The 25,257-nt window shown below is 42.6% G+C and overlaps 1 protein-coding gene across 3 annotated transcripts in view; it reads left to right on the top strand.

Moving 5' to 3' along the window:
• The window catches only part of LOC123764589 (alpha-1-inhibitor 3), a 209,935-nt gene that overhangs the window by 30,090 nt on the left and 154,588 nt on the right, over positions 1-25,257 (top strand). Inside the window, exon 1 of one of the 3 annotated variants that reach the window (XM_069314576.1) lies at positions 2,100-2,232. The exons of the other annotated variants lie outside the window; for them this stretch is intronic. Coding sequence (XP_069170677.1) covers positions 2,168-2,232 — 65 coding nt within the window. The 5' untranslated portion in view covers positions 2,100-2,167. Of the gene's footprint in view, positions 1-2,099; positions 2,233-25,257 lie in introns of those variants that run through there. 3 annotated transcript variants of the gene reach the window in all.

Genomic DNA, 25,257 nt, shown 5'->3' with positions numbered 1-25,257 from the left:
GTTTTATGAGCTGTGGAAAAGAAGTTCCTGTAAAATAGTCTAATAGGGGGTACAGGTGTTGTGTTAGTTGTCTCTTTACAGGTTGCATGGCGTTTCACCTTCCTTCTTATGATGTTTTCAACGAAACCATTGCTGACTAGGACCTTCCTTACCCTACAGAGTTCTTCATCGACTTGCTTCCATCCTGAGCTGTGGCTGAGAGCACGGTCGACATAAGTGTTAACAACACTCCTCTTGTACCTGTCTGGGCAGTCACTGTTGGCATTGAGGCACCTTCCTATGTTTGCTTCCTTAGTGTAGATTGCAGTGTGGAAACCTCCGCTCTTTTCCATGACTGTTACATCTAGAAAGGGCAGCTTCCCATCCTTCTCCATCTCGTAAGTGAAACGCAACACAGAATTCTGCTCAAATGCCTCCATCAGCTGCAGCAGACGTCTGGCATCAGGTACCTGCATAAAAGATATCATATCGGTTTTGTTGAAGATATCATAAAAAGAAAGGTGCAACGCTATGCAACTTCTGAAGAGTCCACCAAAACAACACTCTTCATCTAGTATATCAGGGCTCTTGGGCCACCAGCTGTGGGAGTGGGGCGCCTCATCTTGGGCCACCAGCTGTGGGAGTGGGGCGGCTTATCTTGGGCCACCAGCTGTGGGAGTGAGTGGGGCATCTCATCTTGGGCCACCAGCTGTGGGAGTGGGGCATCTCATTTTGGGCCACTAGCTGCTGGAGCAGGGCGTCTCATCTTGGGCCACCAGATGTGGGAGTGGGGCGGTTCATCTTGGGCCACCAGCTGTGGGAGCGGGTCGTGTCATTTTGGGCCACGAGCTGTGGGAGTGAGGCGTCTCATCTTGGGCCACCAGCTGTGGGAGCGGGGCGTCTCATCTTGAGCCATCAGCTGTGGGAGTGGGGCGTCTTATCTTAGGCCACCAGATGTGGTAGCGGGGCGTCTAATCTTGGGACACCAGCTGTGGGAGTGTGGCCTCTCATCTTGGGCCATCAGTTGTGGGAGAGGCGCGTCTCATCTTTGTCCACCAGCGTTGGGAGTGGGACGTCTCCTCTTGGTCCACCAGCTGTGGGAGTCGGGTGTCTCATCTTGGGCCATCAGCTGTGGGAGTGGGGCGTCTCATCTTGGGCCACCAGCTGTGGGAGTGGGGCGTCTCATCTTGGGCCACCAGCTGTGGGAGCAGGGCGTCTCATCTTGGGCCACTAGCTGTGGGAGTGGGGGCGTCTCATCTTGGGTCACCAGCTGTGGAAGTGGGGCGTCTCATCTTGGGCCACCAGCTGTGGGAGTGGGGCGTCTAATCTTAGGCCAACCAGCTGTGGGACTAGGGCGGCTCATTTGGGGCCACCAGCTGTGGGAGTGGGGCGTCTCATCTTGGGCTACCAGCTGTGGGAGCGGGGCGTCTCATCTTGGGCTACCAGCTGTGGAAGCGAGGCGTGTCATTTTGGGCCACCGGCTGTGGGGTGAGGCGTCTCATCTTGGGCCACCAGCTGTGGGAGTGGGGCGTCTCATCTTGGGCCATCAGTTGTGGGAGTGGGGCGTCTAATCTTGGGCCACCAGCTGTGGGAGTGGGGCGTCTCATCTTGGGCCACCAGCTGTGGGAGTGGGACGTCTCATCTTGGGCCACCAGCTGTGGGAGTGGGGCGTCTCATCTTGGGCCACCAGCTGTGGGAGTGGGGCGTCTCATCTTGGAGTAATCTTTCTAACAATGGGTCCTCTAACATTAGGATGGTGTTCCACATCCTGATGATTAGTGGCTGTATGTTCAGGAGTTCATGGAGTTCCTGAACTGTCTGATCATATGGTGGACGGTGTTTTGCTGCTCTCCTTAGTGCCTTATACCGCACTTCTTGTAGCTGTTGCATGTTATTTTTCTTTAAGGTGTGTAGTGGTACTGAGGAATATTCTAGATTCTATAATTGAATGGGGTTATGTTGTTCGGAGGGGAGGGGGTGCCTTAGGGATGGACCGGGAGGGGTACCTGAGGAAGGGACTGGGCGGGGTGCCTGTGGGAGAGACGAAAGGGGGGTGGGGATGATGGGGAAGCCAGGGGAAGTGGGGGGAAACATGTTTCCTCTGGACAAGGTGAGGGAGAAGAGGCAGCTCCCACAGTCACTTGCTCACCGGCTGCCAGCCAGCCTGGACGTCTCGTTGCCTGTTGCCATGGCGTCCTACCACTGTCCCCGCCTCCTCTGTGTCCTCGCTCTCACCGCAGCTCTCACTCACGGGTGAGTAAACTCTCCTTCAAACACCCTTAACGTTACTAGTTTATATTATTCACTTTATTTGATTTTGAAGAAACATTTGGAAAGTTTGTGTAATTAAGACAAATAGGAGGAGCTCCTATATTGTCCTCCCCATGTACCTGTCCTGTCAGTGACAGTGACAGTGGTAGGTGGGGCTCCTATATTGTTCTCCCCATGTTCCCGTCCTGTCAGTGGTAGTAACTGGTGTAGGTGGGGCTCCGGTATTGTTCCCCCATGTACCTGTCCTGTCAGTGACAGTGACAGTGGTAGGTGGGGCTCCTATATTGTTCTCCCCATGTTCCCGTCCTGTCAATGGTAGTAACTGGTGTAGGTGGGGCTCCGGTATTGTTCCCCCATGTACCTGTCCTGTCAGTGACAGTGGTAGGCGGAGCTCCTATATTGTTCTCCCATGATAGTGGAACATAGTTCAGGAACTGAACTCCAATATCCATTTAACTAAGAACTGTTATCAGCAGACCTAGTATGGCCGTTCCTGTAGCGTAGTGGTCTTCGTCCTCGACTCAGTATCTGGGAATCTGTGGTTCGATCCCCATACGAAGCAGAAATGGTTGGGCACCTGTTTATGAAGTATTAAATAGGTATTTAGGAGTTAAGTAACTGTTGTGGGCAGTCTGTAACGAGTCGAACCTTCCTGTCCAGGGCGCTACCACTGAGCCACTTGTTCTTAGTCAGTATTAATCCACTTTGTTTCCAAGTTCAATTTTTCCTCAAGTATCAATTGTTACTTGATATATATATGTATACATTATATGTATATATATCGTCATACGATATATATCTGTAGTTTAGATGTTTAAGTTTTGTCGGTAACTATTTGTAGTTCCAGCGAGTCAACTATTTATAAAGGTGCAATGTGACCATAGACAAAATAATATAATGTTGGAGAAAACTTGTGAGTTACATCAGTTGCGGGACGCATGTAAAACATTGTCATTCATAAACAAGATGTTTCGCGGCTGAACTAACGAGCAATTGGCCATTGTTTGTGGGTGGACGGCTCCTGGGGGTCCGTGCCGGTAAACAATGGCCCACGTGTGTCTTCACCCAGCTGGTACACCAGTCTGGAGATGAACACCTTCCCGCACCACCACCCACCAACCTCCAACTCTTCTCCAGCACCGACTCATCACATGGTTCATCACAAGACTCATCACATGATTCATCACAAGACTCATCACGTGATTCATCACGGGAATCATCACGTGATTAATCACGGGAATCATCACGTGATTACATCACGGGAATCATCACGTGATTAATCACGGGATTCATCACAAGACTCATCACATGATTTATCACGTGATTCAACACATTATTCATCACGGGATTCATCACATGATTCATCACAAGACTCATCACATGATTCATCACGGGATTCATCACAAGACTCATCACATGATTCATAACGAGAATCATCACGTAATTTATCACGGGACTCATCACGTGACTCATCATGTCATTCATCACAAGACTAATCGCGTGTTTCATTACTAGACTCATTACGTGATTCATCACAGTACTCAATGAGTGATTCATCATGAGAATCATCACATGATGCATCACAAGACTCATCATGTGATTCATCGCGAGACTCATCACATGCTTCATCACAAGAATCATCACGTGATTCATCATGAGACTCATTACGGGATTCATCACGTGAACCATCACAAGACTCATCACGTGATTTATCACGGGACTCATCACGTGATTCATCATGGAACTCATCACGTGATTCATCGCGAGACTCATCACGTGATTCATTACAAGACTCATCACAGTACTCATCGAGTGATTCAACATGAGACTCATCACGGGATTCATCATGGGACTCATTACGTGATTCATCATGGGAGTCATCACGTGAATCATCACAGGACTCATCACGTGATTTGTTACAAGACCCATCACATGATTCAGCACGGTACTCATCACTTGATTCATCACGTGAATCATAACGGGACTCATCACCGTGATTCGTCATGGAACTCGTCACGGGACTCATCATTGGACTGATCACGTGATTCATTACGTTATCTGTTCGAATCCCACGTGTGTAAATGCTTCACTCACGAAATATACAATTAATTGGCAACTAATTTTAAACAATTAAACTAACTAAACCTAATATAGCTTTAACTATACACAATTACAATTATATAACAACAAATGGTACTGAACGCCTCTGTATCTCCTCTGTACTGAGGAAGTACCTCCGGGAGTTTGTAACATCTGCTGATATAGATTTGACTAAATGTAAACTCTGTCAGCAGAATTATTTGCTTACTTTGCGTCATTATATAATGGAATGTGAAAAAATCGCGGAATTCAGAGATAACACCATCAATGGTGTCCAAGAAATGTGTAAGTACTTCATTCATAATGATGTGCTGCCAGAAATCCTACCGAAGTCCCCAAAGATTGCTTATTATAGATGCAGCCTGCACATTACTGTAAGGCTGCCGCCCAGTTGGGTGGGTGTGGAGCACATGACGGAAAAGCTGCCGCCCAGTTGGGTGGGTGTGGAGCACATGACTGTAGAGCTGCCGCCCAGTTGGGTGGGTGTGGAGCACATGACTGTAAAGCTGCCGCCCAGTTGGGTGGGTGTGGAGCACATGACGGAAAAGCTGCCGCCCAGTTGGGTGGGTGTGGAGCAGATGACTGTGACTCACCATAGATGTAAAGTGCCTTGTATAGTGACTGTTGTGAACCTCTTGTTGAATCACTTGTGACACAAAAGATTATATTTGTGTGAATTTGTGTAGGTGATTGTATATGTACGTGTATACATATATATATATATATATATATATATATATATATATATATATATATATATATATATATATATATATATATATATATATATATATATGTCGTACCTAGTAGCCAGAACTCACTTCTCAGCCTACTATTCAGGGCCTGATTTGCCTAATAAGCCAAGTTTTCCTGAATTAATATATTTACTATAATTTTTTTCTAATGAAATGATAAAGCAACCCTTTTCTCTATGTATGAGGTCAATTTTTTTTTATTGGAGTTAAAATTAACGTAGATATATGACCGAACCTAACCAACCCTACCTAACCTAACCTAACCTATATTTATAGGTAAGGTTAGGTTAGGTAGCCAAAAAAAGCTAGGTTAGGTTAGGTTAGGTAGGTTAGGTAGACGAAAAAACATTAATTCATGAAATCTTGGCATATTAGGCAAATCGGGCCTTGAATAGTAGGCTGAGAAGTGCGTTCTGGCTATTAGGTACGACATATATATATATATATATATATATATATGTTTCATTGAATATGACCGCATATTCTGTATTTATTATTTTCTGGTTTAGGGCTTCTATCCCTCTAACTATTTTCTTAGCATCAGGGCTTAATTGGAATAGGAGTTCTCCAAAACTCATTTTCGTACTTTTAAGGTGAAGAAAAGAAGTGATTTACTATAGAGTGTATTACACTTATTTGTATAATTTGCACGACGTTTCGAACCTCCATGGTTCATTCTCAAGTGAACAATCTTACAATACTAGTTGATTTTATACCCGCATTAGGTCAGGTGATAATACAATGAAGGTGAAAAACATGGGGGGATACATAAGGGATAAACATAGGGGCTGCAGAAGGCTTATTGGCCCATACGAGGCATCTCCTATCTAAACACAAAGATTAATCCAGTGTAATTGGCCAATTAAAATGCCAATTACACTGGATTAATCTTTGTGTTTAGATAGGAGATGCCTCGTATGGGCCAATAAGCCTTCTGCAGCCCCTATGTTTATCCCTTATGTATCCCCCCATGTTTTTCACCTTCATTGTATTATCACCTGACCTAATGCGGGTATAAAATCAACTAGTATTGTAAGATTGTTCACTTGAGAATGAACCATGGAGGTTCGAAACGTCGTGCAAATTATACAAATAAGTGTAATACACTCTATAGTAAATCACTTCTTTTCTTCACCTTAAAAGTACGAAAATGAGTTTTGGAGAACTCCTATTCCAATTAAGCCCTGATGCTAAGAAAATAGTTAGAGGGATAGAGGCCCTAAACCAGAAAATAATAAATACAGAATATGCGGTCATATTCAATGAAACATGTTTGAAAGAAAACCTGCTGCCAGTATACACCAATATATATATATATATATATATATATATATATATATATATATATATATATATATATATATATATATATATATATATATATATATATATATATATTTATAATCGATGTTCCCTTCGGGAATCTTAATTTTAAGATGAATAGGAAAACCAGGGATATACTGAACATCTTGTATCAGAATCTTTACTTTAAAAAACATAACGTTTCGAATACTTCTCGTATTCATCATCAGATCTAAAAGAAAAAACAGAAATCACAGTCAAATAGCTGGTAAACAAAGAACTCATACTGAATATAATTGCCTATCAAAGAAAGGAAAAGCTTAAAAAGCAAAACACTTAAGCGCACTTAAAGTGATCAATACAAATAAAACTTATTAACTGTCACATATATTAAAACTAATTTAAAATCCATTAAACTACAAGATGAAATTTATAACTACTAAAACAAACCATTCTATTAAACTTACGTGAAGTGATCAGAAGTGAAACTTGATACCTAACACATAGATACTAAACACTATAACAAATATTTATATAATGTCTACAAATCTACAAAAAATGTATGTAAAATACAAACAGAATAAACGACAATTATAAAGTACTAGCCAAATTCTTATAAAAAACTCAAATATTAAATAAAATTAAATACCAAAAAATGTATTATATATCCTACATAGAAGATTATATTAATGTACAATGTTAAGACTTGAAATAAGTAAGAAAGGGCATGGACATGGTAAACTAAACAAAATTAAACTACCAAAAATAAACTAAAAATCAAATTACAGGGCCTACTGTGCACTATACAGTGTACAATTGGACAGCTGAAAGGTTGCTATTTAACAGAGGCCGCAGTTCCTTTATATATAAGGATTCCATTACTCTCAAATCTGACTGGCCATTCATACAAGTGTCCAGAATTTTAAAATCAGATTCCAGCAGAGAATGATCAAACTCATAACAATGGTTTCTAATCTCCGAAAATGCTGGTTTAGACAATGGTAATCCAGTCCTAAAAGATAATCCCCGGTGCTCAAGTATCCTAATCTTAAAGTTCCGAATGGAACTCCCGACATATCCAGCATTACAGCTGGAACAATTATTCATATATACGACATTTGAGCACAAGGGGATAGGCACTTTATCTTTAAATTTAAAATAAGAGCCTATGGTATTTGTGTTGACAAAAATAAATCTAAAGTCTACTTGAGGATAACACTGCTGCAACAGTCTCCTCAAACGACTCCTTACAGAAAAGCTAATACTGCCATAAAATGGTAATTTAATATATTTAAGATCCCTTTCCACTGTAGTAATCCTACACGATGGATGAAACTTCTTATTTAAGAAATTCCTTATAAAAGTATAAACCATATGCACAGGATAACCATTATTGGAAAAAAAATTCACAAGAAAATTAATTTCCTGATCAAAGTTATTCCAATTAGAACATAAAACAAAGGCCCTATTCAGTAGAGTGTAAATAGCATTTTTCTTAAAAATATCAGGAACAAAGGAATTAAAATTTAAACCTAAACCAGTAAAGGTTGGTTTCCTAAAAACATTAGTGTTGAACCCATTGAGGTTATTCACTTTTACATCAAGAAACGACAATGAATTATTAACTTCACACTCTGCAGTAAACCGTATATTACTATGTTGTGCATTAAGATACTCTCTAAATTTCTCAATATGACATTGGTCCCTAAACAACAAAAAAGTGTCATCTACATATCTTCTGTACAAGACTGGTTTAAAGGCCGAAGGACAATTATCAAGCCAATTTATTTCGTGAAAACTCAAAAAAGCATTAGCCAGTGCAGGACCTAAAGGACCTATATTCCTTTGTTAGAAACCATTGATATCTGTGTAAGTCAATTATTTGCTGACACTAACTTAGTGTCTGGATTTTGTAGTAAAATATTCAGACGGCTGTTAGAAATAGCAGTTAAAGACTCCATCTTTATGTTTAATAATATTTATTATAAACAAATTGATGGAGTAGCAATGGGGTCTCCTTTAGGTCCTGCACTGGCTAATGCTTTTTTGAGTTTTCACGAAATAAATTGGCTTGATAATTGTCCTTCGGCCTTTAAACCAGTCTTGTACAGAAGATATGTAGATGACACTTTTTTGTTGTTTAGGGACCAATGTCATATTGAGAAATTTAGAGAGTATCTTAATGCACAACATAGTAATATACGGTTTACTGCAGAGTGTGAAGTTAATAATTCATTGTCGTTTCTTGATGTAAAAGTGAATAACCTCAATGGGTTCAACACTAATGTTTTTAGGAAACCAACCTTTACTGGTTTAGGTTTAAATTTTAATTCCTTTGTTCCTGATATTTTTAAGAAAAATGCTATTTACACTCTACTGAATAGGGCCTTTGTTTTATGTTCTAATTGGAATAACTTTGATCAGGAAATTAATTTTCTTGTGAATTTTTTTTCAAATAATGGTTATCCTGTGCATATGGTTTATACTTTTATAAGGAATTTCTTAAATAAGAAGTTTCATCCATCGTGTAGGATTACTACAGTGGAAAGGGATCTTAAATATATTAAATTACCATTTTATGGCAGTATTAGCTTTTCTGTAAGGAGTCGTTTGAGGAGACTGTTGCAGCAGTGTTATCCTCAAGCAGACTTTAGATTTATTTTTGTCAACACAAATACCATAGGCTCTTATTTTAAATTTAAAGATAAAGTGCCTATCCCCTTGTGCTCAAATGTCGTATATATGTATAATTGTTCCAGCTGTAATGCTGGATATGTCGGGAGTTCCATTCGGAACTTTAAGATTAGGATACTTGAGCACCGGGGATTATCTTTTAGGACTGGATTACCATTGTCTAAACCAGCATTTTCGGAGATTAGAAACCATTGTTATGAGTTTGATCATTCTCTGCTGGAATCTGATTTTAAAATTCTGGACACTTGTATGAATGGCCAGTCAGATTTGAGAGTAATGGAATCCTTATATATAAAGGAACTGCGGCCTCTGTTAAATAGCAACCTTTCAGCTGTCCAATTGTACACTGTATAGTGCACAGTAGGCCCTGTAATTTGATTTTTAGTTTATTTTTGGTAGTTTAATTTTGTTTAGTTTACCATGTCCTTGCCCTTTCTTACTTATTTCAAGTCTTAACATTGTACATTAATATAATCTTCTATGTAGGATATATAATACATTTTTTGGTATTTAATTTTATTTAATATTTGAGTTTTTTATAAGAATTTGGCTAGTACTTTATAATTGTCGTTTATTCTGTTTGTATTTTACATACATTTTTTGTAGATTTGTAGACATTATATAAATATTTGTTATAGTGTTTAGTATCTATGTGTTAGGTATCAAGTTTCACTTCTGATCACTTCACGTAAGTTTAATAGAATGGTTTGTTTAGTAGTTATAAATTTCATCTTGTAGTTTAATGGATTTTAAATTAGTTTTAATATATGTGACAGTTAATAAGTTTTATTTGTATTGATCACTTTAAGTGCGCTTAAGTGTTTTGCTTTTTAAGCTTTTCCTTTCTTTGATAGGCAATTATATTCAGTATGAGTTCTTTGTTTACCAGCTATTTGACTGTGATTTCTGTTTTTTCTTTTAGATCTGATGATGAATACGAGAAGTATTCGAAACGTTATGTTTTTTAAAGTAAAGATTCTGATACAAGATGTTCAGTATATCCCTGGTTTTCCTATTCATCTTAAAAATATATATATATATATATATATATATATATATATATATATATATATATATATATATATATATATATATATATATATATATAAATCTTGGGCATAGCATTTTATCAAATCACCTCATTCTTTGGGGCACACGTGAGGAACACAAATTGTGTTCCTCACGTGTGCCCCAAAGAATGAGGTGATTTGATAAAATGCTATGCCCAGGATTACTATCCGAGTGCCGGCGGGGAAGTGGTTCAAATAGCTTCGGCTATCACTTCCTTATGTCCGGTCATGATGGTCAAGCTGATTAAGGCGTCCCTTAATCAGCTTGACCATCAGTCCCTCAGAGTTCTTCAAAGAACTCTGTAGGGTAAGGCAGGTCCTAGTCAATAACGGCTTCTCCAATGGTTTCATCGAAGACATCATAAGAAGGAAAGTGAAAAGCCATGCAACCTCTGAAGAGACAACTAACACAACACCTATACCCCCTATTAGACTATTTTACAGGAACTTCTTTTCCACAGCTCATAAAACGGAGGAAAGGGTCCTGAAAGATATTGTTAATAGAAACGTTATCCCTACAGACAAAAATCAGAGGATACAACTGACGATTTACTTTAAAACCAGAAAAACGGCCAGCCTACTCATGAGAAACTCTCCAGACACAAAACAGAACGCTTTAAAAGAGACTAACGTCGTCTATGCCTTCAAATGCCCACTTGGGGACTGTAAGCTCCAAAAAACCCAGTATATAGGCAAGACAACAACATCTCTTTCTAGGCGTTTAACGATGCATAAGCAACAGGGCTCCATTAAGGAACATATAATCTCTTCCCATAACCAAACCATCGCCAGAGAAATCCTAGTAAACAACACAGAAATCATCGATAGATACAGCGATAGCAGGCGGCTTGACGTTTGCGAGGCACTACACATCAAGAAGTCAACACCAGCAATCAACAGCCAATTATTGCACAACTATATTCTACCCACCTCAAGACTCCGCTCCAATATAGAAGCATCAAGAAATATGGACCAATAGGCTTTTTATAAACACTTCTATTCAATACCCATTGTTTCTGTTCTGTCTTGTGTTGATACTTTTAATACCCTATTAATATCCCCCCCTGTTCTGTCTTGTGTTAATGCCACATCACCCTTCCCACCTCACTCAAATGTAGATATAATATCAGAGAGACGTAAGTTCTAATCAGTTGTGTATTTGTGAAGCCTTTGAAAATGTAATAAGTTTTACGAAACGCGCCCGTGTCGCGTCAGACTAGAAATAAAAATGAATTTTGGAGAAGTGATTTTTGATTTACCTCCAACAGTGAAGCGTAATGTACGAAAGATTGAGAAAATTCGTGTTAGAATTATTAATCTTACTTTTCGGTCATATTTAATAATATTATATATTATCTACTCATATATATATATATATATTATATATTATCCACTCATATCTACTTATTATGTTAATATACAAACTGCCAGATGCAACAGGTGAGGAATTCACTGAACAGATCCAAAAATAGAGAATATCCTTGATAACCTAGCAAACCCAGTACCAGATATTATCTTCCTTGGAGACTTCAATCCACCCAGTTTAAAATGGAGAATAGTAAATAATAACATTATAGCAGGAAATCAACCTAGAAATAACCAACCACAGGTCAGAGAACTACTGAGATTCTGTGACAAATTCTCGCTCAGTCAGCAGATTACAGAACCAACTTGGAACGAAAACACGCTGGACCTGATATTCACAAACAATGATGAGCTAATCAGACATATTACTGTCTCAGACACTACGTACTCGGACCACAAGCTCATTGAAGTGCAAACTAACATTAATAACGGTAGTAGGCCCAAGAGAAACAACAAGCGAGAAGGGTTATTCAATAAATTCAATTTTAATAATAAAAGGATAGACTGGGAGAAAATAAACAGGGAACTTACAAACATTCAATGGGAAAATGTTCTAAGAAATAAAAATCCTACACAAGGAATAGAAAAACTGACTTCTGAAGCATATGAAGTCTGTCTGAAACATGTTCCTGTGAGGAAAGCCAGAAAGAGGTCAAATGTAGAAAGAGAACGCAGACGACATTACGATAGAAGGAAGAAATTAACGGAAATGCTTAAGCAGACACGACTCTCCATACAAACAAGAAATAACTAAAAGAAGGAGATTGAAGAAATCGAATAGAGACTGAAGCATTCCTATCAAACAGAAGAAAGGCAACTAGAACAGAAAGCAATTCAAGAAATAAAGAAACACCCAATTATTTTTTCACATATGCTAAATCAAAAGCAAAAACCGCTGCTAGTATTGGACCTATTCGTATTAATGAAGGTTCATACACTGACGATGACAAAGAAATTAGTGAAATCCTAAAAAAACAGTATGCGGACATGTCTAGCACTCCGATATACAGCATGAAAGTGGAAGATTCTGACAATTTCTTTATGAGTGATATCCAAACACCTGTAAATATAACTGATATCAACACGAGTGTGGCATATTTTGAAAGAGAAATTAATAATAAGCCCATGCACTCAGCCCCGGGTCCAGACTCATGGAATTCAATATTTAAAAAGAAATGCAAAGTGCCAGTAGCACAGGCACTCAGTATAGTGTGGAGGAAGATGTTGGACATGGGAGACATACCAGATGCGCTGAAAGCAGGAGACATAGCACCTCTACACAAGGGAGGTAGCAAAGCATTGGCAAAGAATTATAGACCAGTTGCACTAACGTCCCACATAATAAGAGTATTTGAGAGAGTGATCAGGAGTCAGGTCACTAGATTCATGAAAACCAATGATCTCCACAATCCAGGCCAACACGGATTTAGAACAGGAAGATCATGCCTCTCACAGCTACTTGACAACTACGACAAAATCACTGAATCATTAGAAGAACAGAATGTAGATGTTGTATACGCAGAGTTTGCAAAGGCATTCGACAAATGTGACCATGGAGTGATTGCACACAAAATGAGGTCAATGAGTATAACTGATAAAGTAGGACGATACACAATACGATAAAGTAGGCTGGATACACAATTTCCTGTCGAACAGAACGCAAAGAGTAACAGTCAATCAAGTAAAATCGAGTCCGAGCGCAGTTAAAAGCTCTATACCTTAAGGTACAGTCCTTGCACCACTGCTATTCCTTATTCTCATATTAGATATAGACAAAAATACAAGTCACAGCTTCGTGTCATCCTTTGCACATGAGACAAAAATCAGCATGAAAATTACCTCTGCTTAAGACATTGAAAAACTACAAACAGACATTAACAATGTTTTCGATTGGGCAGCAGAAAATAACATGATGTTAAACGGTGATAAATGCCAGGTACTCAGATACGGCAAAAATGAGGATCTGAAACATAATACAGGGTACAAAACACAATCGAATCTGTCCATAGTAAGAAAACAGCATGTCAAGGATTTGGGAATAGGGATGTCCGACGACCTAACGTTTAGGGAGCATAACCAAGAAAGTATTGCGTCAGCCAGAAAAAATGATAGGATGGATTACGAGAACCTTTAAGTATAGAGATCCCATCACAATGGTTGTACTCTTCAAATAACTTGTGTTGTCCCGTCTTGAGTACTGCTCAGTACTCACTTCCCCCCTTCAGACTAGGAGAGATTGCTGAAATAGAGGGAATATAGAGAACATATACGGCATGCATAGATGAGGTAAAGCACCTAAATTATTGGCATCGTCTCAAAGCTCCCCAAATATACTCACTAGAAAGGAGACGAGAGAGATACCAAATAATATACACATGGAAAATACTGGGGGGACAGGTCCCAAATCTGCACAGTAAAATAACAACATACTGGAGTGAACAGTATGGAAGAAAATGCAGAATAGAACCAGTGAAGAGCAGAGGTGCCATAGGCACAATCAGAGAACACTGTATAAACATCAGAGGTCCACGGTTGTTCAACGTCCTCCCAGCGAGCATAAGAAATATTGCCGGAACAACCGTGGACATCTTCAAGAAAAAACTAGATTGTTTTCTTCAAGGAGTGCCGGACCAACCAGGCTGTGATGGGTATGTTGGTCTGCGGGCCATTCCAAGCAACAGCCTGGTTGACCAAATTCTCACAAGTCAAGCCAGGCCTCGGGCCGGGCATGAGGAGTAGAAGAACTCCAAGAACCCCATCAAGCAAGTATCAGGTGAGTGAACACACTGCCAACTGTGACAGCATTGGGCAGCACCACACATCCTCTGAGTGAACACACCACCATAGTGACAGTATTGGGCAGCGTCACTCATCCTGCGAGTGGACACACCAGCATAGTGACAGTATTGGGCAGCACCACACATCCTCTGAGTGGACACACCGCCATAGTGACATTATTGGGCAGCGCCACTCATCCTGTGAGTGGACACACCGCCATATTGACAGTATTGGGCAGCGTCACTCATCCTGTGAGTGGACACACCGCCATAGTGACAGTATTGGGCAGCGTCACTCATCCTGTGAGTGGACACACCATCATAGTGGCAGTATTTGGCAGCGCCACTCATCCTGTGAGTGCACTCCCCGCCATAGTGACGGTAATGGGCAACGCCACTCATTCTGTGAGTGGACATATTGCTGGAACAACCGTGGACATTTTCAAGAGGAAACTAGATTTATTCCTCCAAGGAGTGCCGGACCAACCGGGCTGTGGTGGGTATGTGGGCCTGCGGGCCGCTCCAAGCAACAGCCTGGTGGACCAAACTCTCACAAGTCGAGCCTGGCCTCGGGCCGGGCTTGGGGAGTAGAAGAACTCCCAGAACCCCATCAACCAGGTATCAACCAGGTATCAACCAGGACACTCCGCCATGGTGACAGTATTGGGCAGCGCCACTCATCCTGTGAGTGGACACACCATATAGCAGCATGTTCAACACTCCCCAAAAGGAAGAAAACCCGCTGGGTTGTTCCTCCTGTCACTTGTACCCAGACACAGCTGGGACTTGCTTAACTTTCTGAAGTCAACGGCTCAACAAACAAAAAGATTAACATCTGTCAACCCCTAAAATCTTACGTTATCATGCGGGTGCAAAATGCGGGAATCTTTTAAGAACAGTATCAATATATGACAAATAGTGTTTTCCTAACCTGATTTTCCTGAAAGATGAGAGTAGTAAAGACCTGGTGAAGCAGACCTTTAGCTGGGACCCGGGGGAAGGAAGAGGCAGGAGACCAAGACTGGCGTGGCCTTGGAGGGAGTGACTGGGCATTCCTCGCGGCGCCTGGTCCACACTCGCCAACCCACCCATGGTACACCACCCCACCCGTGGGTACACCACCAGCTGTGGAAGCGGGGCGTCTCATCTTGGGCCACCAGCTGTGGAAGCGGGGCGTTTCATCTTGGGCCACCAGCTGTGGAAGCGGGGCGTCTCATCTTGGGCCATCAGCTGTGGGAGTGGGGCGTCTCATCTTGGGCCACCAGTTGTGGGAGCGGGGCGTCTCATCTTGGGCTACCAGCTGTGGAAGCGGGGCGTCTCATCTTGGGCCATCAGCTGTGGGAGTGGGGCGTCTCATCTTGGGTCACCAGCTGTGGGAGTGGGGCGTCTCATCTTGGGCCACCAGCTGTGGAAGCGGGGCGTCTCATCTTGGGTCACCAGCTGTGGGAGCGGGGCGTCTCATCTTGGGCCACCAGCTGTGGGAGCGGGGCGTCTCATCTTGGGCCACCAGCTATGGGAGCGGGGCGTCTCATCTTGGGCCATCAGCTGTGGGAGTGGGGCGTCTCATCTTGGGCTACCAGCTGTGGAAGTGGGGCGTCTCATCTTGGGCCACCAGCTGTGGGAGTGGGGCGTCTAATCTTGGGCCACCAGCTGTGGGAGTGGGGCGTCTCATCTTGGGCCACCAGCTGTGGGAGTTGGGCGTCTCATCTTGGGCCACCAGCTGTGGGAGTGGGGCGTCTCATCTTGGGCCACCAGCTGTGGGAGTGGAGCGTATCATCTTGGGCCAGCAGCTGTGGGAGTGGGGCGTCCCATCTTTGGCCACCAGCTGTGTGTGCGGGGCGTCTCATCTTGGGCCATCAGCTGTGGGAGTGGAGTGTCTCATCTTGGGCCACCAGCTATTGGAGGCGGGCGTCTCATCTTGGGCCACCAGCTGTGGGAGTGGGGCGTCTAATCTTTGGCCACCAGCTGTGGGAGTGGGGCGTCTCATCTTGGGCACCAGCTGTGCGAGTGGGGCGTCTCATCTTTAGCCATCTACTGGGAGAGCGGGGCGTCTCATCTTGGGCCACCGGCTTTTTCTTTATTTGTGCCTTGAAAAGCATTATCCTTAATTACAGTGTATGCTGCACCAGCCCTGCCATTGACAGGATTAGATGACCCATCAGTGTAGATTTGATTTAGCTCATTTCCGGCTTTATAAATTTCCTCGAGATAATTGTGCCTCATTTCTTGTGCTATCATGTTGGATTTTTTCGTTGCCATTTCATTGATGATAATCCTGCAAGAGTCATCTTTCCAGGGAGGTAACCTCTCTACAGGCATGAGCTCAAACAGGTGAAGTTCTTCGTGGTAGCAGACTGATCTGTGATGTTATTTTTTGCTTCTCCTGTTTCCTCCTGTTAGCAGCACAGAACTCATTTTTTTTCTTAGCAATATCATTGTAATAGGGATCTCTGGCTATCTTAATTGCAAGCGTAACATTCAGTTCCTTAATTCTGCTTTTAACACTGGGGAGGGACAACTCCTCTCATAGATTAGACGTTTTGGCAGTTCTTGGAACTCCAAGAATGATTGTCATGGCTTCATTTTGTATGTTTTCGAGCCTTTTCATATCGTTTTGGCAGTAGGTGCACAAAACTTATGCGGCATAGTCTATGACGGAGCGCACATAAGCTGTTTACATCATTTTAAGCACGGCAATAGAGGCTCCATGTCCCATCCAGGTCTTAGCTTTCAGTGTCCTAAGTCGACTTTAGCATGTTCTTATGAGTTGGTTGAGCCCCTCTTTTTTACCCTTGTTAAAGCCGACAGTGACGCCAAGGTACCGATAGTGGTCAACCCATTCAAGTGTTACACCATTAATTTGAAGTTCTGCATTTTCTTCCCGCTTGTGATGAGAGTTTTCCTTTGCCTTGTTTACGGAGAGTGAAACCGAGATCAACACATTTCCTGTAAAGGAGTTCAACGGACTGTTTAATTTTTCCCAAGGTGTACATCATCTGCATATCCCAATTGCTTTGGTCCTTCCGAAAAATCTATATTTGCAATGGTGTTCATAAGTACATTGAATAGTGTGGGCTTAAGACCCCGTCTTGGGGGGTTCCGAGTTCCATACTCATTGTTCTTGAGACTGCTCCATTGAAGCAAACCTTGGCTTTCCTCCCTGTGAGGTAGTCTTCAACCCATTTCGTGAGTCTTCCCTTGACACCCATGCATGCAAGCTCGTCCAGGATCGCAGTCCCTTATTCTTTGTCGAAAGCTCCTTCGATGTCAACAAATACAGAGTATTTGTATTTACAGCTACACTGCCATAATTATTTACTAATCTCACAGCTAGGTACAAAGTATCTAGCTGTGTCATTAGCCAAATAATTAACTATACAGTTTGCTATGCTCCGTCCTTTATTAACAAATCCATTGATTCCCTACCCTTGTCTGCCTATTTTGTGCAACAGTCGGTTTAGGATGATCCTTTCAAGAATCTTGTAAGTGCATGACATGTGACTGATAGATCTGTAATTACCAGGGTCATGACACTGAGAGGTAAACACTGAGGTATACACTGTGAGGTATACACCGTGAGGTAAACACTGTGAGGTATACACTGTGAGGTATACACTGTGAGGTATACACTGAGGTAAACACTGTGAGGTAAACACTGTGAGATATACACTGAGGTAAACACTGAGGTAAACACTGAGGTAAACACTGTGAGGTATACACTGTGAGGTATACACTGTGAGGTATACACTGAGGTAAACACTGTGAGGTAAACATTGTGAGGTAAACCATGAGGTATACACTGTGAGGTATACACTGAGGTAAACACTGTGAGATATACACTGAAGTAAACACTGTGAGATATACACTGAGGTAAACACTGTGAGGTATACACTGTGAGGTAAACACTGTGAGGTATACACTGTGAGGTAAACTATGAGGTATACACTGTGAGGTATACACTGAGGTAACCACTGTGAGGTAAACACTGTGAGATATACACTGAGGTAAACACTGTGAGATATACACTGAGGTAAACACTGTGAGGTAAACACTATGAGGTATACACTGTGAGGAATACACTGAGGTAAACACTGTGAGGTAAACACTGTGAGGTATACACTGAGGTAAACACTGTGAGGTAAACACTGTGAGGTATACACTGTGAGGTATACACTGTGAGGTATACACTGAGGTAAACACTGAGGTAAACACTGTGAGGTAAACACTGTGAGGTAAACACTGTGAGGTAAACACTGTGAGGTAAACACTGTGAGGTATACACTGTGAGGTAAACACTGTGAGGTATACACTGAGGTAAACACTGTGAGGTATACACTGTGAGGTAAACACTGTGAGGTATACACTGAGGTAAACACTGTGAGGTATACACTGTGGTAAACACTGTGAGGTAAACACTGTGAGGTAAACAATGTGAGGTATACACTGTGAGGTATACACTGAGGTAAACACTGTGAGGTAAACACTGTGAGGTATACACTGTGAGGTAAACACTGTGAGGTAAACACTGTGAGGTAAACACTGCGAGGTAAACACTGTGAGATATACACTGTGAGGTAAACACTGTGAGGTAAACACTGTGAGGTAAACACTGCGGTAAACACTGTGAGGTAAACACTGTGAGGTAAACACTGCGGTAAACACCGCCGTGAGGTAAACACTGTGAGGTAAACACTCTGAGGTAAACACTGTGAGGTAAACACTGTGAGGTATACACTGTGAGGTAAACTGTGAGGTAAACACTGTGAGGTAAACACTCTGAGGTAACACTGTGGTATACACTGAGGTAAATTCTGAGGTAAACACTGTGAGGTAAACACTGTGCGGTAAACACTGTGAGGTAAACACTGTGAGATAAACAATGTGCGGTAAACACTGTGAGGTGTACACAGTGAGGTGAACACTGTGAGGTAAACACTGAGGTAAACACTGTTAGGTGTACACAGTGAGGTAAACACTGTGAGGTAAACACTGTGAGGTAAACACTGTGAGATAAACACTGTGAGGTAAACACTGTGCGGTAAACACTGCGAGGTATACACTGTGAGGTAAACACTGCAGTAAACACTGTGAGGTAAACACTGTGAGGTAAACTGTGAGGTAAACACTGTGAGGTAACACTGTGAGGTAAACACTGTGAGGTAACACTGTGAGGTGTAGTGAGGTAAACACTGAGGTATACACTGTGAGGTAAACACTGTGAGGTAAACACTGTGTGGTATACACTGTGAGGTAACACTGTGAGGTAAACACTGTGAGGTATACACTGTGAGGTAAACACTGTGAGGTAAACACTGAGGTAAACACTGTGAGGTAAACACTGTGAGGTAACACTGTGAGGTAAACACTGTGAGGTAAACACTGTGAGGTAAACACTGTGAGGTAACACTGTGAGGTAAACACTGTGAGGTAACACTGTGAGGTAAACACTGTGAGGTAAACTCTGAGGTAAACACTGAGGTATACACTGAGGTAAACACTGTGAGGTAAACACGGTGAGGTATACACTGTGAGGTAAACACTGTGAGGTAAACACTGTGAGGTAAACACTGTGAGGTAAACACTGTGAGGTATACACTGTGAGGTAAACACTGTGAGGTAAACACTGTGAGGTAAACACTGCGGTAAACACTGTGAGGTAAACACTGTGAGGTAAACACTGCGGTAAACACCGCCGTGAGGTAAACACTGTGAGGTAAACACTCTGAGGTAAACACTGTGAGGTAAACACTGTGAGGTATACACTGTGAGGTAAACTGTGAGGTAAACTGTGAGGTAAACACTGTGAGGTAACACTGTGAGGTAAACACTGTGAGGTAACACTGTGGTATACACTGAGGTAAATTCTGAGGTAAACACTGTGAGGTAAACACTGTGCGGTAAACACTGTGAGGTAAACACTGTGAGATAAACAATGTGCGGTAAACACTGTGAGGTGTACACAGTGAGGTAAACACTGTGAGGTAAACACTGAGGTAAACACTGTTAGGTGTACACAGTGAGGTAAACACTGTGAGGTAAACACTGTGAGGTAAACACTGTGAGATAAACACTGTGAGGTAAACACTGTGCGGTAAACACTGCGAGGTATACACTGTGAGGTAAACACTGCGGTAAACACTGTGAGGTAAACACTGTGAGGTAAACTGTGAGGTAAACACTGTGAGTGTAACACTGTGAGGTAAACACTGTGAGGTAACACTGTGAGGTGTAGTGAGGTAAACACTGAGGTATACACTCTGAGGTAAACACTGTGAGGTAAACACTGTGTGGTATACACTGTGAGGTAAAACTGTGAGGTAAACACTGTGAGGTATACACTGTGAGGTAAACACTGTGAGGTAAACACTGAGGTAAACACTGTGAGGTAAACACTGTGAGGTAAACACTGTGAGGTAAACACTGTGAGGTAAACACTGTGATGTAAACACTGTGAGGTAACACTGTGAGGTGAACACTGTGAGGTAACACTGTGAGGTAAACACTGTGAGGTAAACTCTGAGGTAAACACTGAGGTATACACTGAGGTAAACACTGTGAGGTAAACACTGTGAGGTATACACTGTGTGGTAAACACTGTGAGGTAAACACTGTGAGGTAAACACTGTGAGGTAAACACTGAGGTAAACACTGTGAGGCAAACACTGTGAGGTAAACACTGTGAGGTATACACTGTGAGGTAAACACTGTGAGGTAAACACTGAGGTAAACACTGTGAGGTAAACACTGTGAGGTATACACTGTGCAGTAAACACTGTGAGGTAAACACTGTGAGGTAAACACTGTGAGGTATACACTGTGAGGTAAACACTGTGAGGTAAACACTGAGGTAAACACTGTGATGTATACACTGTGCAGTAAACACTGTGAGGTAAACACTGTGAGGTAAACACTGAGGTAAACACTGTGAGGTAAACACTGTGAGGTATACACTGTGAGGTATACACTGTGAGGTAAACACTGTGAGGTATACTCTGTGAGGTAAACACTGTAAGGTAAAGACTGTGAGGTAAACACTGTGAGGTAAACACTGAAGTAAACACTGTGAGGTAAACACTGTGAGGTAAACACTGTAAGGTATACACTGTGAGGTAAACACTGTGAGGTAAACACTGTGAGGTAAACACTGTGAGGTAAACACTGAGGTAAACACTGTGAGGTAAACACTGTGAGGTAAACACTGTGAGGTAAACACAGTGAGGTAAACACTGTGAGGTAAACACTGTGAGGTAAACACTGTAAGGTATACACTGTGAGGTAAACACTGTGAGGTGAACACTGTGAGGTAAACACTGAGGTAAACACTCTGAGGTAAACACTGTGAGGTAAACACTGTGAGGTATACACTGTGAGGTAAACACTGAAGTAAACACTGTGAGGTAAACACTGAGGTAAACACACACGGGATGAATGGGTGCAGCAGCCCCGGACTTCCGGCCTCCGTGTGCTGGTGTAGGTGGCGGGGAGAGTTGGGGTCGTACTACTAATACTACGTATTACATGACATTTTCGGATGTGTGAGTTGAGTTTGGACTCTCAACTTGTGGATATGTCGATGTTCAAGATGTCAAGGAACTGTTTATTTTGTGGTGTATTAAGGATGACAACACTGAGAGGACATGATGCAGCAGGAGTGAGTGCACGGATGGTGTCTCGACAGTGCTCGCAGCTCCATCTGGAGACTTGACACTTGTCAACCATGAAAATCCTTCACTGGGTGGGATACTCGCCATGATTCACGGGAGTGTTGGAGCACCCAGCACATCACCAGCACGGATGGTCAACACTCTGGTGCTCACTCTCAATAGGCATCGTGCTCCCTCCGTTGGGTGATCTTAGTGAAGTTCTTCTTTAACAATCTTAGAGATGAGGTGGCAACCCAATGCCACCAACATTATGAAGTCACTGCAGAAGATGTCATCATCTTAGTGGTCAAGGCAGAGACCACAAAGCTCCTTAACTACCTTGTTAAGCAGTTCCAGTGATGCTTCACACACAAGCACCAGTTAAATTACCCAGACCTTGACTAGGGATGTAATTTTATTTTACTTTATTAAATAATATACAATATAAAGATCATATTTACATCAATTTAGAAGGGAAAATGCGACATTTATATAGAGTTTGTATAATTCTCAGTAAACCAGTTTTTCATATCATCACAGAGCATGAGCCGTAAACCCCAGATGTAATAGTTGATCCTTCCTAGCAATACCTTCACTACTTTGCCCACTAAGTAACCCTCCAGCCTGCCTATCCACTGAGTAACCCTCCCGCCTGCCTATCCACTGAGTAACCCTCCAGCCTGCCTATCCACTGAGTAACCCTCCAGCCTGCCTATCCACTGAGTAACCCTCCAGCCTGCCTATCCACTGACTAACCCTCCAGCCTGCCTATCAACTGAGTAACCCTCCTGGCTGCCTATCCACTGACTAACCCTCCAGCCTGCCTATCCACTGAGTAACCCTCCAGGCTGCCTATCCACTGAGTAACTCTCCAGCCTGCCTATCCACTGAGTAACCCTCCACCCTGCCTATCCACGAAGTAACCCTCCACCCTGCCTATCCACGAAGTAACTCTCCAGCCTGCCTATCCACTGAGTAACCCTCCACCCTGCCTATCCACGAAGTAACCCTCCACCCTGCCTATCCACGAAGTAAGTCTCCAGCCTGCGAATCCACTGAGTAACTCTCCAGCCTGCCTATACACACACACAAAGGGAAGTAATTAAATGCAAAATAGCTGACGTCAGCACATAGCTGTAGGAAACTTTTGGTGGCGTCCAAACGCAACACTTCAGCGAAAGATGAATTACAATTCCAGTGTGAAAGTTTTAGTTGAAGTAAGTTATTATGAGGCGGCCCAGCCGTGGAGAGTGGCACAGTTGTGGTTGTGAATGTGAGCCACTTACCCCGGGGTTGTTAGAGGCGGTATTCGTGTGGTAATTAACCTTGCTCTAACATATCTGAGAGTGGAACTTTCTTTCCTTCTGTCAATCAAGTCAAAAACTCTAAATGATTTTCAAGTTTGTTGTGTAGGAGGTAAGATGAGCCGTGCAGCAGGCGCCCCACAACAGCAGAGTTGTTCTCAGACACACGCTCCTCACAGCGTTGCGGATACCTCGTTATAATGACTCCCACGCAAGTCTCTCTCATGTGAAAAGGAAGCCTTTTGTTTTAATATATTTTGTAATTATTTTCCAAATCATAAATTTTTAAAACATTATCTGAGTATTTTTATTCACTAATAAAAATCATTAAAACATACTTCACTAACAAAGTAAACATGCGTGTATATACAGTCAAGCACCAAGTTACGAGGAATCTTAAATTTGTGAATAAAATGTATGATTTATGATTTATGGCAGGAGTGGGATTGTCCAGGAGAGGTTGGCAACCACTGTCATAATAATGTAATATTTACATGATGCAGACTCAAGCTACACAACTCATCCCTTGTAAACCCCAAACAAATAATACTCGAGTCTGTGAAAATGGTGAGAGAGTTTGTTATCAGAGTTAATGTATCCAGAAAACACATTTCTTTCAGAGTAAAACTTTCAGAGTAGAACTTTCAGAGTAGAACTTTCAGAATAGAACTTTCAGAGTAGAACTTTCAGAATAGAACTTTTATAGTAGAACTTTCAGAGTAGAACTTTCAGAGTAAGTAATTATCAAAAGAAGGCACCAAACAACTTTCAGAGAAGAACTTTCAGTGTAGAACTTTCAGAGTAGAACTAGCATCGTTGAGAGTATTGGGCGGTGTTGCTATGGGGAGATACGCAGCGGCTGGGGCTGCCAAGTTTGGGTTCACTCCTATACTGCGTGCTGGAGGTCACTGGCAGGGTGCAAGCTGGTCGTGGCCAGGCCAGCGCCCTGCAGGTGTGCACGACACGCAACACCGCCCACGAGTTCTTGCCTTATTGCAATACTTCCAGGGAAGTTTTGTGTGTGAAAATGTTACTGTTATTGCCATATTTGGGCAGTGTGGAGTACCTTATTGTTGAGGAATATATCGTTATGACTTATAATGTGCCTTTGCTCACAAAGGGTAATGGCCAGGATGGGGGGGGGGGGGGATATAACTACAGGGCCTAAAGAAGCAGCAGAATGGTTGAGGTTATCGTGGTCTGCGTGACTGACGGGTGAATAATGTGGCGGTAACGAGGATACCGCAGTAAGTCAGTGCGGTGATGTATCAGTTGAGACTTGAGGCAGAGATATGAAGGTCAAGGAGCACTTGTACACTAGTAAAAATACATGTGAAGATCATGGTGCACTTGTAAACTAATAAACAATATGGGAGTTCCACCGGGGCTCCGTGGAGTGTAGAGTGTGGCCTGCCCTCTCTGGTAGTTGGGGTTGTTTGCCGCTTTAGTCACCAGGGGGTGTGGGCGTCTCTGCCCTCCCTGCATTTGCTGCCTGGCTATGTGCTGACATGGCGAGTTTGCGATGGGAGGCCATCTTCCCCCTGTTGTGAGAGTGAACTCCGTGGGCCTTGAGTTCACTGGAGGTGCAGGATACCCAGAAGTCGAGACTGTTATGTGTGACATGCTCCGTGTCCCAGTGATTGCCATCTACGGTGTGGAGCTTGTAACTGCTCACCGGGTGATTCTCAAGTTCATGGGGGAGGAGGAATACCGTGACATTTTTTTCCGACGATACGAGGGATGTTCGTTGCCGATGCCGGGTGGTGCCGGCTCTGTGTCTATTACGGACCGTAGTGGGGCCCTGACGTATGTGAGTGTGCATGGGGCGCCCCTGGAGTTTCCAGAACACCTACTCCGACGTTACTTCCAGAGGTTTGGGGCTGTAGTCAGTGTGCGGGTGAACACGCTCTTCTCAGGGAAGTATGCAGGTTTGCGGACGAACATTTGTACCCTGAGGAGGTGCATGCGGTTGGATATTCCATCTTCTGTCTGGGTGA

The sequence above is a fragment of the Procambarus clarkii genome, chromosome 79 (assembly GCF_040958095.1).
Source record: "Procambarus clarkii isolate CNS0578487 chromosome 79, FALCON_Pclarkii_2.0, whole genome shotgun sequence".
In the NCBI taxonomy this organism is placed as follows: Eukaryota; Metazoa; Arthropoda; class Malacostraca; order Decapoda; family Cambaridae; genus Procambarus; species Procambarus clarkii.
The sequence above is the reverse complement of the archived record's forward strand: the minus strand, read 5'-3'. Positions and strand labels throughout refer to the sequence as shown.